The sequence below is a fragment of the Xenia sp. Carnegie-2017 genome, unplaced genomic scaffold, assembly GCF_021976095.1.
Source record: "Xenia sp. Carnegie-2017 unplaced genomic scaffold, XeniaSp_v1 HiC_scaffold_6, whole genome shotgun sequence".
In the NCBI taxonomy this organism is placed as follows: domain Eukaryota; kingdom Metazoa; phylum Cnidaria; class Anthozoa; order Malacalcyonacea; family Xeniidae; genus Xenia; species Xenia sp. Carnegie-2017.
Window position 1 is genome coordinate 2,795,969 of NW_025813526.1, and position 15,948 is coordinate 2,811,916.

A 15,948-nucleotide genomic window follows, 5' to 3' on the forward strand; every position below is an offset into this window, starting at 1 on the left:
AATGTAATTCATTTGGTTTTATTGCCTTGCTATGACATATCTACTTGCACTTCATCATTCTTGTATGAACAAAACACCAGATGTGGATACTCAGAGAACAAAATGCACTACCAACTGCTTATGAAATTTATTATTGAGGTGAAAACTGTGTTAATCATTCAAATTATAGTGCACTTTTATTGCAAATATAGGAAAAACAAAACAAAGTGAAAAAGAAAGGTAGAAGTATTAAAACTACAAATGAATTATATACACCATTGGAAGCATAAGTGTTTTGATGATTATTTGCATTTTGCCCAATTCATATATCAATACAACAAAATCAAAATGTGCTACAACTTCACAAGTATTTGATGCAGTTGCACTTCAGAACATCACAAAAAGGTTACTTAAAGTAATTTCTACACAATATTGTTTGTTTTTATTTACCAAACCTATGCAGACTTGAGTCTTTTTGAAATTTCATATGAAACTCAATTACAGAAAGTCCGTAAATATCCAGAGATTTAATATTAAAAGCCATTGCCCATTGCATGAAAAGAAACAAAATAGCAATGATAACAAATAAGCTGACTTCTCTCTCGTGAACCGTGGAGATGAACTATGATATACTTTTTTGTATAGACTAAAGAGATTAATCGATCAAACAAATTTGACGCTGGTAAGAAAACGACGCACATCTGCATTCATACATGTGTAGCCGACATATAGGTCTTTCGTCGATAGTTATAAATGCATCCTCGTAGGAGCAGATAACTGACAACCACAGTTGACTCGCTGTTATGAATTTAAGGTTTTTACCTTGATTTTCATCAAAAAATTGCTTGCCGAATCCCAAATACACATATACATTTTCCTCACTCTTTCCTCAGGAGGGAGTGGGAAATTGTGAAATTTTCGGAAAAGCGGTCAATTTCGGTAAATCTCAGCGGCAACGGATGAAATCCGCCATTTTTTTGGCATCATCAGATATCTAAGGCCGCGCTTGAGATAGCCGCTCCAGTTACTATAGAACTCAATGACTAAAATACGTGGAACGCTACCTCATATCTTACGCCAAAACGCGAGATTTTACCCCGGACACGCGTGTTTAGTGTTTCGAGATTCTCTCGCGGAGTAATAATTGATTGACTACACACGCGTGTCTAGGGTAAAATCTCGGCTTCAAAAAATTATTTGGGTTTTGTATTACAGGTAGCGTTCCATGTATTTTAGTTCAATGTTACGCACTGACTGCAACAGGCAACAGACCAAGACCCCCAGACCACAGACCGTGTGCAGATCAATGGTGTAAGTACAACTGCCATTGGTGCCTGCAGGCCACAAAGAAAGGTAGCAACAGCAACCAACTAATAGCAACTAGCAACCAAACAACCATAATTATGGCAGTGGTAGCCAGGCGAAGGAAGAAATGAAAAACGTTAAAACTAAAAAATATGTGTTTCTTAGTGTAAATAACTTAGTATTATGATATGGCAAGCGTCACTTCCGGCTAAATGGCGCGCTTTGATTGGCTCAGAAACATTTTTGCCTGTCCATTATTTTCCCGTAATCGACCACGGTCCAAAACGCGTAATTTTACTGGCAAATAAATAAAGTATGCCATTGCACCAAGCAAAACTTTAGTGGTAGAGTCAGCTTCTTTCTTGACGGATTTTATGTCTCCAAAATATACTAATACAGAATGCCACCTTTCAAGATAGCGCCCGTAAATAAATTTGCCTCACCATGACAACGGCAGTTAGATACAAAGAGTTCCGCACCAAAAAATGGCGACATTCAAAATTGAAGGAGCGAGGAATTTTGAAATTCAACCGCGAAATACTAAAAAACTGCAACTTTTTAGAAGTGACAATAAAAAGAATATCAAACAGCAAGTGACTTTCTATATATTTTGAGAATTTTGCGCCCTTCCTTGAGGTGTCCAACGAAACTCATTTTTAAAGCATATTTTTGAGGCACAGATCACGGACTACAAGCTTTTAAAGGAGTTGCTGTTGATCTTTGTAAGTGGTTGATCTTAGTAAAAAAGAATAGGAGTCCTAAATTTGTCTTAAAACAAATGCTAGATATATTAAAGTAATAGGAACTAACTCAAATCTACAACAAGCAATCGTTTACTTGCAAATTGTAATGGAACAAAAATGTACTTACTCTCGCAAAAACAAGGCAATTGTTGTTGTCCATTACACCTCTTGATTTTACTTCATGGACCCAACCACAAACAAAAAAGTTGTAAGCTTCAAGACTTTTACATGCTTTCTTTTGTTTCTTCGTATAAAATGAAGTTTAAACGACTAAATAATTTGAAATGTCAGGAAACTGCAAGTTAGGGAAATTGTTATGATCGGTTAAAAAGTCACTCTTTTTTAGAGAATATGGATCCAGTCCATCACAAAAGGAAAGCTTCTCTTGGTATCTTGACTTTGCCTTTGGTTGAAGAGATAAAAAGTACTCGGGTACTAAATTTTTCATTGTTGCTGTTGGCTTAGTTATAGTAGCATTGGCCGCCATCTTAGTTCTTTGGCCCTTCACTTGAAAGCCGTAAAAACATTTTGAAGCAATAAATCACGTGATTGCAAACAAAGCGGGCTCTGTTTCAGCAACTTTTATTTGGTTGTCGTGACAGTCAGAAGCACAGAATAGATATATACAGAAGCGCCACTCGATGTCGGAACCTTTGATGTTCGTGTCCCCAGCATCCGGGCAACTTTACACGGCGGCCATGTTTCCAGCCAGATAAATGCAGCCAGATCGCAATATAATATATAGTTCTACGGATGGGTTTTGGCAAATAAACCCAAATATTTCTATAGATTGGCCATTTTTTTAATATTTTTTGTGTTGATACAGTTAACACATCAAGCTCTCAACAATTTATCATTAATTCGACGTCCGTTTTGATAAATGAGGGTTTATTCGGAATATTTACAAAGTAGATATGCATCTGACGAGATGCGTACTCGGTATATGGTTTGTCGTCAGTTTTAATTTTATCATATAAGAATTCTGCAGAGAATCTTGAAGACATTTGTTCTAACATTTGAAATCTCGGTCGTGGCTGAAACAAGTGACAAATCAAATTATCCTCCAGTTAGTTTATATATTTCAAACAACGTTTGGCAGGACATTCGAATCACCAAAATTGTCTACCCAGGTGTTTTAAACTATCAGAAGCGATGCTGCATGGCCACTATGAAAGTCATCTGATGCCAAAATATTTTGTATTCATCACAGTTGTGACTTGTGAAGCTTGAATGACTTTTTGAGCAAGTTGGAACATAAGCAGCAGCATGTTGGCCTCCACCAATAAAGTGCTTGAATAGCAATTTGTAAAACATATACTGTCATATGGTCCACATGACTTAACTTTGTTATTTCTGCCTTTTTAAATTCAATCAGGAGATTATTTATATATTTGACATGGATGCTTATTGATGATGTGAGAAGTGAACATAAAAAAGCTTCCTGAATGCTTTGTGAATTGGATTGGTGTTGGCTTGGCACAGTTTCCCCCTGTCAAATGTTTTAAAAAAGTTTTCTGGTGTATCTGTGTTTCACCTTTTGGTAAACATTTTACTGTGTAAAGTATTACGATTGCATTAAGAGTAACTATAACTGGTTTTTGTCAGAATAAGTTCTGTTTGTGACATGATTACTTACAATAAAAATTTTAATTTACTGAATGAAGTTTATGGATTTTAGCAAAAATTAAATTTTCGAGCCCTTTGTTGCAATAATTTTTCTCTGCTGGTTGATCAATGCGGTGAATCAAACATAATTCTAATCATTTTTCACATACAATTGTTGGTCACAACTCACAAGTGAAGTTTAACCAAAGAGCTAAGCTGTAGGAGTTTGACAATATGTTTGACATAATGACAAAGTTGTTAATTTAATTGAAACAATTTATCAATAACTTCATCCTTTAAATAATTGCAATTTCATATATTGTTATTAAAAAAATCTTTATTTGTAAGTTAATACAAACATGACGACATGATAGCTATAGGAACTCGATTTACAATTACAAATAAGAACTTTCAATTACAATTATGCAGACAAACTACATTGCAAATGAAAAGTCCCAATTCAAGCATCAAAAATAAAGTAGTTTATTCCAAATTCTATACTAATAACGTCTTCATCTGAAGAACGTTCTTTACGCACAGTATGTCGTTTTATCGCTTCTAACAAATCCATTGACCATTCAAATAGGAAACTCTTTACTAGAAAATACAGAAATGGAATCACACTAAATATATTTATTACCTTTGTCCTAAATTATAAATTCTTAGGGCAATTGCCGTTCAATGTAAGAGACGTTCTAAACATGGATCTCGCATACAATTCAAGGCAAGAAACTATAAAACCCGTAAAATTATAGTTGACGAAAGTATTTTACAACAAAACTTTTTCTCACCTCATATCCTTGGTATCCTGTCCGATGGCATCAAAAATTTTGTCCATAAGTGAATCTACATTCGTCAAATTTTCGAAAACAACTCTCCATAATATTAACATATATGCATTCTGGCCAGTTTATCTGGCTGGAGTAATGGCGGACGCAACGGATGCGCATTTGAGAACAGGGTGCAAGTGGGGGACAAATTTTTCTCTGAGTGGCGCTTCTGTTACAATCCTTATTTTGTGCCTGTTGTCTTGTTCTTGTTGGAAGTGTGTCGAGTAGTCCTCAATATGTTGTCGGCCGACTCGCCATATTTCTCAATGACAGTGAAAAATCAGCGAACAAAATTAAACAGAATCGTCCTCATTTCGTGATTTTGGTTGAAATTTGTAAAGTTTTGATTGCCTTGAAGGTGTTTGTATTTTATAGCTAACGTTCTGCCTTGAAGAAAAAACTTGAATTGTCAACCGAAGGTTGATTGTGGTACTTGTCAACGACTTACTCTCTTAAGCCCGCCGCACACTTGTGAACTTGCAGCGCGTACTTTTTATTCGTGACAAGTGTGATCGAAAAAACTTCCTAGTGCGCGCGGAAGTTTTGAACAACATTTGTCATTCGTGAAAGATGAGTCAAATCTCAAACGCGTTTGATATTTGACTGAAGGTATCGCTGCACGTCATTCGCCTCTTGGATGGGTTTTGTTTAGAGCAATACCCGGTACACAACAAACCAATCAGGTGTTTCATGTACAGTTTACAACACCCGTTGATCTTACAGATTTTTGGATTACTGAAAGCTTGGGAGTAAACATGAAGCTTGAAACGCCCCGCCTAAGCAAAATAGAACAAGATGAATCTAAATTAATCGAGGATGGATGTAAATTGATAAACAACAGGTGGTTAATGACGTACCCTTGGAGAAATGATCCAAAATTACTTGCCGACAACCGACAGCAAGCTCTACATCTGTTAGAAGCAACAGAAAAGAGGCTCAAGAAGAATAAAGATCATGCTAACGCTTATAAAGAGCAAATGAAACAAATGGAGGATCTAGGGTTTTCGCGAAAGCTTGCTGAAAGTGAGATTAAAAATTATGATGGCCCGTGCACTATAATTTATAATATATATATATCCTATTACGAGCTCTTACGTCCCGAAAAGAAGAGTACACCTGTCCGTATTGTCTTCAATTCGTCAGCAACGCACAAAGGAAAGAGCCTGAACGAGTTTTGGGTTAAAGGACCTGACCTCCTAAATAACATGCTTGGAGTAATCTTACGATTTAGAGAACGACCAGTTGCGATATGTGGAGACATATAAAAAATGTGCCACCAAATACAAGTTCCATTGAAGGATCAACATGTTCATCGTCAAAATGCCCCTCATCAAAACGGTTGTGTTGAATCAATGGTAAAAAGCTGTAAATGTGCACTTAAATATGCGATGGGAAATCACCACATCACACCGTTCGAATTATACACCGTCTTCATAGCCAATTTGTTAAATCAAAGACCGGTAGATTGCCCAATGACGCAAACGATGGATCATACTTATGCTCAAACGATCTCTTGTTATGGAGAGCTCCTTCATACGTACCGCAAGGCCCATTTCTAGAAACGAGAAACCCAAGGCATCGAGTCGAGTTCTTGCAGAGAATACTAGACTCATTCTGGAAACGATGGGCCCAAGATGTCTTTCCTTCCCTCATAACACGAAAGAAGTGGAGTACAAACCAAACGTGATGTAAAGGTCGGAGATATTGTTATTTTAGCTGACTCTAATGCTGTACGTGGTAATTGGATTATGGGAAGAATAACTAATGTACATCCCGGCAACGACGATAGGGTTCGGAATGTTACCGTAAAGACGCAGAATGGAAAATACAAACGACCAATTACAAAAATCACAGTTTTACAACCGGTGGATGAGTAGAGAATGGTAACAATTCGATGTTCTCATTGGGGTGAAGGATGTTCTGGCAAACACGTAGTGTTACATATTTATTGTTTGCTATTAGTAACATGACAATATTAAACGCGAAAAGGAAGCACATTAACAAAAAAACTTACCTGGCTCTTTGATCTTGGATGGACCTACAAATATTCCACCCTATTTACAAGTTCATGCATTGTTTTTTGTTGTCGTCAGTTGTACAATATTCCACAATTTGTATTAAACAGTTTGATTCCATCAAAAGTGCACATGTGGTGCGATTTGGTAGTTGCTTGAGATAGTTTTGTTTAAAGATTTTACCTTATTACTCCTCCACGACAGAGTAACTGACTTTCAAGAACAAAGTTAGAAAAGTCTCCTGTTCTAAACAACCTTTTATGCTAGCTAAGTCAGCGGTCGCCAAATGTTCAATCTTTTTCTTTATCCGCTATTGTAAGAAAGTAAATGGTTTGAACCCGGTAGTATCGTTATATGTTTATAGATGTAGATCGTCCAGGTTAGTATAGTCCTGAGAAGGAATGTTTTTGTCATTTGACTCTGAAGATGACTACCGCTAAGGTTGTCGAAACGTCAGTCAACAACAGCAAACAGTCCTTCTCAGGACTATACCAACCTGGACGATTTACATTTACAAACATGAAACGTTATTGTAAGGCTAGGGAAACATGATTTTTCTTTGCTGGATTTTCCTATGAAGATCGGGCTCGTTTTGATTTAATTTTAGCGTAAAATCAATGTTTGTTGAATAGAGCGTCCATGCTTTGATTTAAAGAATAGTTTGCATGAATTGATCAAAGTGAATTGAGAAATGCAATCGTGTGTCGAGAAGTGCATGCAATAGTCTAGATTTACGTACTATTGTGGAGAAAAGTCCATTCGATACAAGAAAATCGCGAACACCTCACTTTTATGAAGTTTTTCCAATTCCCTACATAATATATCGACTAGATTTTCTAGCAATAAGCTTAGTCTTGAATTTTGACCTGTGTTATGCAATGTTCTGCTCTCACATCATCTTGGTCACCGAGAATTAACTTACAATTTTTTAATCGCTGATAGCGTCAAGAATCCCTATAATTCACTTACATTGTCGCCCATTATTCTCATTGTTTTCGATAATGAATATGAACTGTTTTGTAATAACGCAAATGACTGCAAGGCAAGAAAAGAATCAACGGAGTCAACACAGCCAATAATTTCCGATTTTAAGCTGCTAACCGCTGACCAACATAACAGGTGAAAATCTCGACCACTGCGTGCATTTTCAGTTTGGCTTGCCATACATTTTCGCTTGTTTATTGATTCAAGAAGCTATTGTATTATAAATGGTTGATGGTTGGATCAACATTGAACGTTTCAACCGCTTAGCTGGAAAATTTACGTCCCAAATAAATCAATCTTCCGGACGAAATAAATTATACTTTAATTAAGAAGAACTTTTAAAGTGACAGAAAAAGTATTCAATAAATTCCTTTTCATTCTTAAGATATTGAGGTTAGCTTAAGTCAAAATTTCGTGTGGGCTCGTAACGTAATGCTGCATAACACTTGCAATACTTCTTTTAGCATTGGTGACAAAATTTTTGCTATGAGGAAGCATATCATTAAATTGAAGTGGGAATATACAATGCGTTGTTATATGTTATACGTTAACTTAAATCAAAAAAGAGAGTGAAAATGATAGGGATAGGCATACACTTTTTAGTAAGGGGGAGTGATTTTTTACATCTTTACTTCGACAAAAAGAAATTACTTTGAAGACAAGTTTTTGTGTAATCAGCGCTTTGCGAGCAATTTTAAGCCTGAACACTTGAATTTAAAGCAATCCTTATCCAAGCACAACATATATGAGGGTAAATGCTTAGGGCTGTCGTCTTGTTGTTTAGTATGACCTATCCTTACAGTCAAGAACGCCTGTGATAAATTATGTACTTACTGTATCCATAACACCATTCAGGCACACGCGGTCGTGTGTCTTTTGTAATCGACTGGCGTCTTGCATAACTTAAATTTCCTGTTGCAGTTTTTGTTTGTGTTTCTCAGACGACAGTAAAAACATATTTTTGTGTGTTTTATCAAAACGAGCTGTACTCTAGAACAACGTAGTCAAGTCTACATTTATTGCATTGTCAATAACGAGCTCATAAGTCAACGTTATTGCTTAATCAGCCGTGACGATGAACAAAGGCACAACTACGACATAAGATTACAAACATATGTGCGTGTACTTGTACAAACTATTGTATTGGTTAAGATGGCCCAAAGTAAGTGCACTATTGCACAATGTGGCCCAAAGTAAGTGCACTATTGCACAATGAACAATATTGCACTGTTGCACTATTGCACAAGATGGCCCAAAGTAAGTGCACTATTGCACAATGAACAATATATAAGTATGATATTTTTCAAAATAAAATCTAAGTTAAAAGCACCATATGAAACATTTTGATCAAACGTTTTAACTTGACTTAGTCAATCATCATCAGAAAGTATAATGACTTTATAATATATATCGAATACGATTGGCTAATTAATAAAAAATTAAACTACATGCGCTTTACAACTAATGTGTATTTTTCGTGACTATTGGAAGTATTTTATTTGAAGATCGTCTGTGATTTTACCAAATGAGCCTGCGCAATCTTTTAGAGCTCGTTATCTTGGTGGTGTTAAGATAATCTAGAGATTTTACTAATCATTGCAGCTATCACTAAATGAACTCCTCATCTCTACTCAAATCTTCAGGCAGAACTTACTGTTGTGCAAATTAATTAGGAAATTATAAGTTTCATAGTTGACTTTAAATACGATCGTATCGTGCTGTACAAAGACTTATCAAAAAATTTTGTAGTTCTTTACCAACGTCGAAGTCGCAGCCATAACAATCGTGACTTAGAGATAGTACGAATAAACACGAAAATGTGCGCCGTACAACGTTGTCTAATAAACATTGCGTGCTGCTGTTGTACACTAATAGCTGTGTTTATAGGTATCTTTGTTATTCGCACAGACAAAAGAAAATGCACTAAGTAATTATTCGCTTTAACAGCTACCTGCAATGGTATGCCATTAAGTACTGGTTTCTTTCTGTTTACCTGTATTGGCTAAATGTTAGCCCTACTGTTCTTGTCTAATTTAACGTGCTACGTCAACTCCAGTTATTAAAATACATCAAGAACCAATATACCAATACCTAGAGTTCTTGGTCCGGGTTCACCTTTGATTTATTATAATTATGATTTTAAGTAAAAATTTTAAACAATTTAATAGGAAATTATTGTGAAGAGTTTGCACCGACTCAAAAAGTTTTTGTGCTTTTTTTAACCATTTTTACCAAAGATTTTCTTTGCTTTCAGCAAGACAACAATATCTTTATGTCATCTCATGTTACTTTTATACAAAAGCAAATCTTGCAATTTATACATGTAGTCATGTACACAATAATCATCAATAATCTTGGAGAGCAATTATACACGTAGTCATGTAACATCAATAATCTTGGAGAGCAATTATTAGGAGAAGGATTTGTGCTTTACATCGTTTGTGAAAAGAACAAAAAGAGATGGTTTATTCGTCCGCAAAATTATTCAACAGAATTAACGTCAGATGCACGGGTATGGAAACTCATTGAAAACACCGCCATACATAGAAGAGATCGGCTTTTGTCAAATGTTTGTCTACTCAGCTGATGACTTTACAAAGTTTTATTATATAGTAGTCGCTTGCACATGCTTAAAAGCAATAAACACGTTTGGTATATAATTTCGTTGTTCTATGTATCGTTTGGTCATTCCGTTTGAAATTTTTCTCTGCACCGACTCCTCACTCACACGTTTAATTCTTTCCAGTCACCTGTACATTCTTATTTTTTAAAAATACTATTAACTACAGTATTGCATGCATATTTTTCATCAAAAGTCTGTGGTATTTTATACGAGCGATGTGAAAGCTTTAGTTAGAATTTTTGTTCACTTTGCATAGTGCATAAAAGAACCTATGTGCATGATAAGTTTCGGCATATTATGTCAAGAAATACTGTTTGGCCTTAGTTGATAAGTGAATTTATAGTCCACAATATTTAGTGCAGTCAACTTTTTATTCAATTGCTGTCTCAATATAAGTTCAAGTTCACACCTCAAAGAGATAAACTTCCGCCGAGACACAGTGTAATTTAAATTGGTGCCTGTGGTATCTTATGTGTACGAAAATAGAATGTTTTGACACTCATTTTTGATATATACTTAATAAATGATCTCAGATTAAATAATAATCGCTTATCGATCATTTATCTGTCGATCCTGCAAAATAATTAAGGATTCTGCTTTCCTGATAGCTAATTTCACGCCTTTGATATCCAAGGATTTTGTCATTTACACTCGCCTGCATATATTTATAAGCAGCAAAATTCTTGGTGTAATTTATGATCATCCACGTCGCTTCGTGCAGCAATTCTTTATGCAAAACCACAATCGTTCTTCGTTTTTACATAAGCTTTCATGACTTGCCGTTTGTTTTGAATCTTGCAAGTCGACGATTATGATATTGTTAATTTGCTATGGTTGACTGAAATGTTTCTACCGCCACGCGGCAACACACATTGTGAACAAAGAGATCTTATAATGATTGACATTTTTAAAATTGTGAGCCAGATGTTTGATTGAACATGTGGTGTTGAAATAGTCGATAAATGTATGCATACGGCGAAATATACCTTTCTTCAAGCAAAGTTTATTCCAATGGTATTTTTTAAAGAACAAAATGATTACATTTAGAGAATTTGATGATTCGTGAATATCATTTACATGTCTCTTTGTTGCATTTGTGCCCTTAAAAAACGACACAGCATTTCGTGCGCACTCTTAGTTGTTGTTTTATATGATTTTTCTCCATCTTTATCAAAATTTGTTTCTTTGATGTGGAATAAGTTTTCAGAAGAACAGTTTTGATTGAAATTTTACTACAAAAAACTGGCAAAATTTCCGTTGAGTCTAGCAACTTAGCTAATATATTCGGATGTCGTAGGCGGGCTATTCAGGCTTTGTTTGTCATTCTTTGAATCGATGAATGAAAGTGCATGTGCTTATAAACAGTTGAATTGTGTCGCAAATCAAACAGTCTCCATTGACTTAAGCGCGCTCAAATACAGCAAACAGTATGATCACGGACTAAATTTGCCAGGAAAAACTGCATCAAAAAGAAATTGACGATAAAAGTTAGAGTTACAAGGTACGACATATCTTTTTTAGCTACTCTTTGTAAACAAAATCGTATACAATGCGTGCATGAAAGTTGATATTTGTGTTACTACGAGAGCTCGATTGATAATATTTGATCACGCGCCGCTTTTAGTTTGTGTAGTGCCTGTACTTTGCCTCGATGGATATATTGGAAAGGGAAATGAGTGATATCCTGACCGGCACATCGTTAAACATTAAGATCGCCAAATTCTACGGGTATTCGCCGTTATCCAAAATTTGCGACATGAATGAACTTTGCTGCGAGAAAGAACCGTGGCCAATCAATTTATTCCTAACTCCACCGGCTTCTCCTGAAGGAGGTCAGTCGTACCAAGATGCTTTAGCTTTGGATCAACCAAGTTTCGATATCGCAACACTATCGGAAGTTTCGAGTACAAGCGACTTGAAGTCGATGTTAATTCGAGACTGTATGTGGAACGGCGAAACCCCAAAGAAGGGTAAAAGTTTTGAAAAGCTACGATCCCTTACTAAAACACCGCCACTGATGGACTGTGGCTTGCGTATAACATATGTGGACCCATGTGAAATATGGCCCTTTCATCTCAACGTTAACGTAAAGGCGGGAAAATGGGATGCGCTAGACAATACGAATGACAACAATGGTTAGTATTATAAATGCTTTGTCGTTATCTTTCTATGTCATGCACCGTCTATTTATGAACTTATATAATAATTTCGCAGCGTAAACATGGAAAACTTTACTAATCAGATCGGGACGAGGCAAAGTTTACTTTGCCAAGCGTCCTTACAGATGTAATTTAATTTTGAACGGAGTATAATTGCGACAATGTTACGTAAGAGAAAAATTCTGTCGTACGTTCTTGGTTGAAATTGACCCAATACTGACGAATTTTAAAACTATGAAAACGAATTACTATGTTCTATTTTTTATTTCATGATAAATATGAAATAAATCTTATGATGTACGCAGTCAGTTAACTCCAATCGTTTGTCTTTAAAAACCGGCTGTTTGTCTTATTGTAAAATGTTTACAGGAAACATGTATAGTAAATAAAAGGGCGTTAAAGGATATTAATTTTTTACTACATCTTATTATAAATAGCCTGCATTTGCTGGCATCTTTCACATATTGACGATTCACACTTTTGTTCACCAAACAATGAACACCAATATCATAACAAATTAAAAGAAAATTTTTTAGTCAGAAGATTCACGTTGTTATGTCAACACTTTGTTACTTTTTCTTCAATATAGACAGCATGTAGCTATTTCTGATGTAAATGAATGGTGTTTCTGCCACGATTCATAACATTAGGTTGCCGTCATAGTCTATTCCGCTTTTATCTGTGTGCGAAATTATGTTGTGTTGTGCATGCAAAAGCCTTTGACAATGTAGTAAATTAAATGAGTTATAACTATGTAGTAGTGCACGCACAATTTAAAATGAAATGCTTCACAATACATGAAATATTCTTGTTTGGTAATTTGCCTACGAACCTATCTTGTCTACTGGTTCTTCAAATAAGATATGTAGATAAGTATGTTTCGCTTTTCTTAATTTCTGAGTCATGTTCTATAAATAAAAGTGGCTTTTGTCTTTGCTTAAAAGGATTGTGTTAACCGTCGTTGATTAATAATTGGATTGTATAGTTTTCTTTTAAGGTTTTCAGCCTTTGGTAATTGGGTCATGTCTGCTTAGATAACAAAGATTAGGCAATGCTAAGCGTACAAACATAGTATTGCTGCTGTTGTATTTGATATTCTAAGGTATAAATGTTAAAATTACAACAAGCAAGACTCTTTAGAAATGATCATTTATATTGTCGTTTCAGTCATTATAGGTTAATTTGAATGTGTTAAGAACATTTGCATATTGCTAAACCATGACGTGTAAGCAGCTGCCTTCTCGTTTTCCTGAAATCTACTAATCTTTTAGCTACCGAACCGCAAGTTGAGCCTTCAACTATTTTGTTTTCTTGTTCGGCCATTGTTGTGGTGATGTTAATTCTTAATCAAACTTTCAAAATTACGAGACCTTCGGTTCTTGAGCAAATAATCAATTCCCGGTTGGCACACGGCAAAGATTGAACGCCATTTGACGATTAAAGCTAGCTAAATTCAACAAGAAGTAAAAAATGTCTCAAGTGTGTAAGAATGGCACTTTGTAAGATCGTACAAGTCGGTGTTTAAGTTCACGGTCACATAGTTTGGACTACAAAGTAAGAAAAGTATGGACTATATTCCCAAGCCTTTGCGCATGATTTTTGAACAAAAATGTGCAAATCTACTTGCATGGCTACAGTATACTTCTGTCAAAAATTATAGTATTTTAATAAACAATTAATTTTCCGACGATTATTGCAAACGAAACTTGGGCACCACACGAGACGCTAGGAAAAAATTATAAAGTATTCGTCATTTATAGTTTATGGTGCTATGATGGCTATAAAAGAAGAACGCGAATCATTTTTATTCTGGTATAATTTTATCTTAAACAAAATCGAACGGCAACTTTGCATTTTAATTAGCCAATGATTATATTTTCCATCTAATGGTCATTGTCTTGCACGAAAAACAACTTACACAAGTATAATTTGTTACGTTGTCTTTGTTTTGGGCTATCACTAACCAGTTTCCACGACATTGATACGTAACTGTTAATGTTGTTTATAGAGTGTATGGAAATACTGCGTCAACACGTTCTCGTTTCAGTTTCAATTATATTGTGCAAGAAAGAGTATTTCTCTATTCCTGCAATTTAAGTATGAAATAAATGTTAGCAGAGAGGATGATTTAATAACTTGATTATCTTTCTTTTGTTGTAGATGAAGAAGTTGAAGTAGATGTTGTAAGTGTTGAGGTCGGTCACAAAGACGACGATGACAGTAAGATAGAGCAGAAAGCTTTAGGAAAAAATGTAGAAATTTTGAATTTTGACAATTCAGCAGCGACTGCTAGCCCGTTAGAAAACTCAAGTAGTGGTATGGATCACGACTACTCTAGTAAACTTAGATCGGGAGTCAAGCGCAGACGCTCAATCAGTAGCGATTTGGACAATGTTGGCGACCAGAAAACACAACTTTTGTCTGGTGATGAGTCTGATCCTGAGTGCGAGATGATTGGTCGCGCAACGCACAATGTGTTAGAGCGCAAAAGGAGAAATGAATTGAAACTTCGTTTCCAGTATCTTCGCGACTCGATTCCAGAGATTTGCGGCAATGATCGAGCACCAAAGGTTTCTATACTTCTTAAAGCGTACAATTATATCTTGCAACTACAGGAAGAAGAGAAGGAGCTGCTAAAAGAAATGCGATTGCAGAAAAAACGCAAGGAGCAATTGATAAAGAAGGTCTTGGAAATGAGAAAATGAAAACTTATTCTACTGAGAAAATTATTGCTCACACTTTTGTATCCAGACCAAAATATGGTTATTGCTCCTAATAACTCTGAAGGAGTCTGTATGCATAACTTATCCTGATGGTTATGATGACATGAACTTAGAAAAATATTAAAGGTGAATAATGCAACGGATATTTGACATAAAATTTTAAGAAAATATGCAGCTGTAAACAACATGCAATTGTTGAAAAATGAACATGATTCTTTACGATTTTAATTCTCTGCCATAAGAAGCGCTAACTGAAGACGTTTGGCGCTCATTTCTGCTAGAATATTTCAACTATTATAGTTTGGTTTCTTTTGACAATGTATATATTTTAATGAAACAGCATATCCTGTACCAAAAACTGCAAAAATGTGTTACAGTTAAAACCAGAGCAGTAATTTTCAATCAACTTTTAACTACTGAAACATATCAAATCAAATTGCATTGCCTTGAGGTCGACACATAGTTGCTACATGTGTTAGATTTCATATTAGTTTCCCTCTGTTATGAATATTATCAGGATAAAAAGAGTTAGCATAGAGTAAACTGAGCCAGGAACATGTAGGATAAAGAAATATTTAATACACTAAAGTTTTATTTATATTTTATCTTGTGCGATCATTTATTGTATAAATGTGTCTTTTAGACGAAATAGAATATTTGTAGTATATAATAGCACAACTTTTGTCGTAATTTGCATATGCTCTACTCGCGGTTTCTTTATGAAAGCATTTTCATTAAAATAAAAACATGCATTTGCTGACTTCTGTCTTCATTATTATTCATTAAATGTTTCCGAAAATATGAGACAATTTGTGAAAAAGGAAAACGCAGCTAGATATTTGTTTGCTGCTATATTTACATACGTTTTGCCTTTACGAGTTTATTATCTCTATCAGCCTCCACGAATAAACATTCTTAATTTGTGGACATTTTTAGAGAGAGGGTCAACCATCATTGTACTCGAAATGGCCCTTTTTTAAAG

The 15,948-nt window shown here is 35.3% G+C and overlaps 1 protein-coding gene and 1 long non-coding RNA gene across 3 annotated transcripts; one reads left to right on the forward strand and one right to left on the reverse strand.

The window, feature by feature from the left end:
- Positions 1-3,851: 3,851 nt before the first annotated feature.
- Positions 3,852-6,783, reverse strand: LOC124458185. Of its 2 annotated transcripts, XR_006953057.1 has the most exons (3): positions 6,661-6,783; positions 4,424-6,017; positions 3,852-4,229 (listed from the first exon to the last, which is right to left on the reverse strand). It is a non-coding gene; the product is annotated as an uncharacterized LOC124458185 (long non-coding RNA). The 2 variants fall into 2 exon arrangements; XR_006953058.1 differs by lacking the exon at positions 6,661-6,783 and having other exon boundaries at positions 4,424-6,070.
- A 4,639-nt stretch (positions 6,784-11,422) lies between these two features.
- LOC124458000 (transcriptional regulator Myc-A-like) lies at positions 11,423-15,726 on the forward strand. Its single transcript, XM_047008120.1, has 3 exons — positions 11,423-11,585; positions 11,709-12,219; positions 14,404-15,726. Exons 2-3 carry the CDS (start codon positions 11,736-11,738, stop codon positions 14,946-14,948), a joined length of 1,029 nt encoding a protein of 342 aa, XP_046864076.1. The 5' UTR covers positions 11,423-11,585; positions 11,709-11,735; the 3' UTR covers positions 14,949-15,726.
- The last annotated feature ends 222 nt before the right edge of the window (positions 15,727-15,948 follow it).

Excerpts from the sequence above, each read along its gene's own strand:
- LOC124458000 (XM_047008120.1), top strand. The coding sequence starts at position 11,736 with ATGGATATATTGGAAAGGGAAATGAGTGATATCCTGACCGGCACATCG. Across the intron at positions 12,220-14,403 it reads CAATACGAATGACAACAATG|ATGAAGAAGTTGAAGTAGAT; the intron begins GTTAGTATTATA and ends CTTTTGTTGTAG.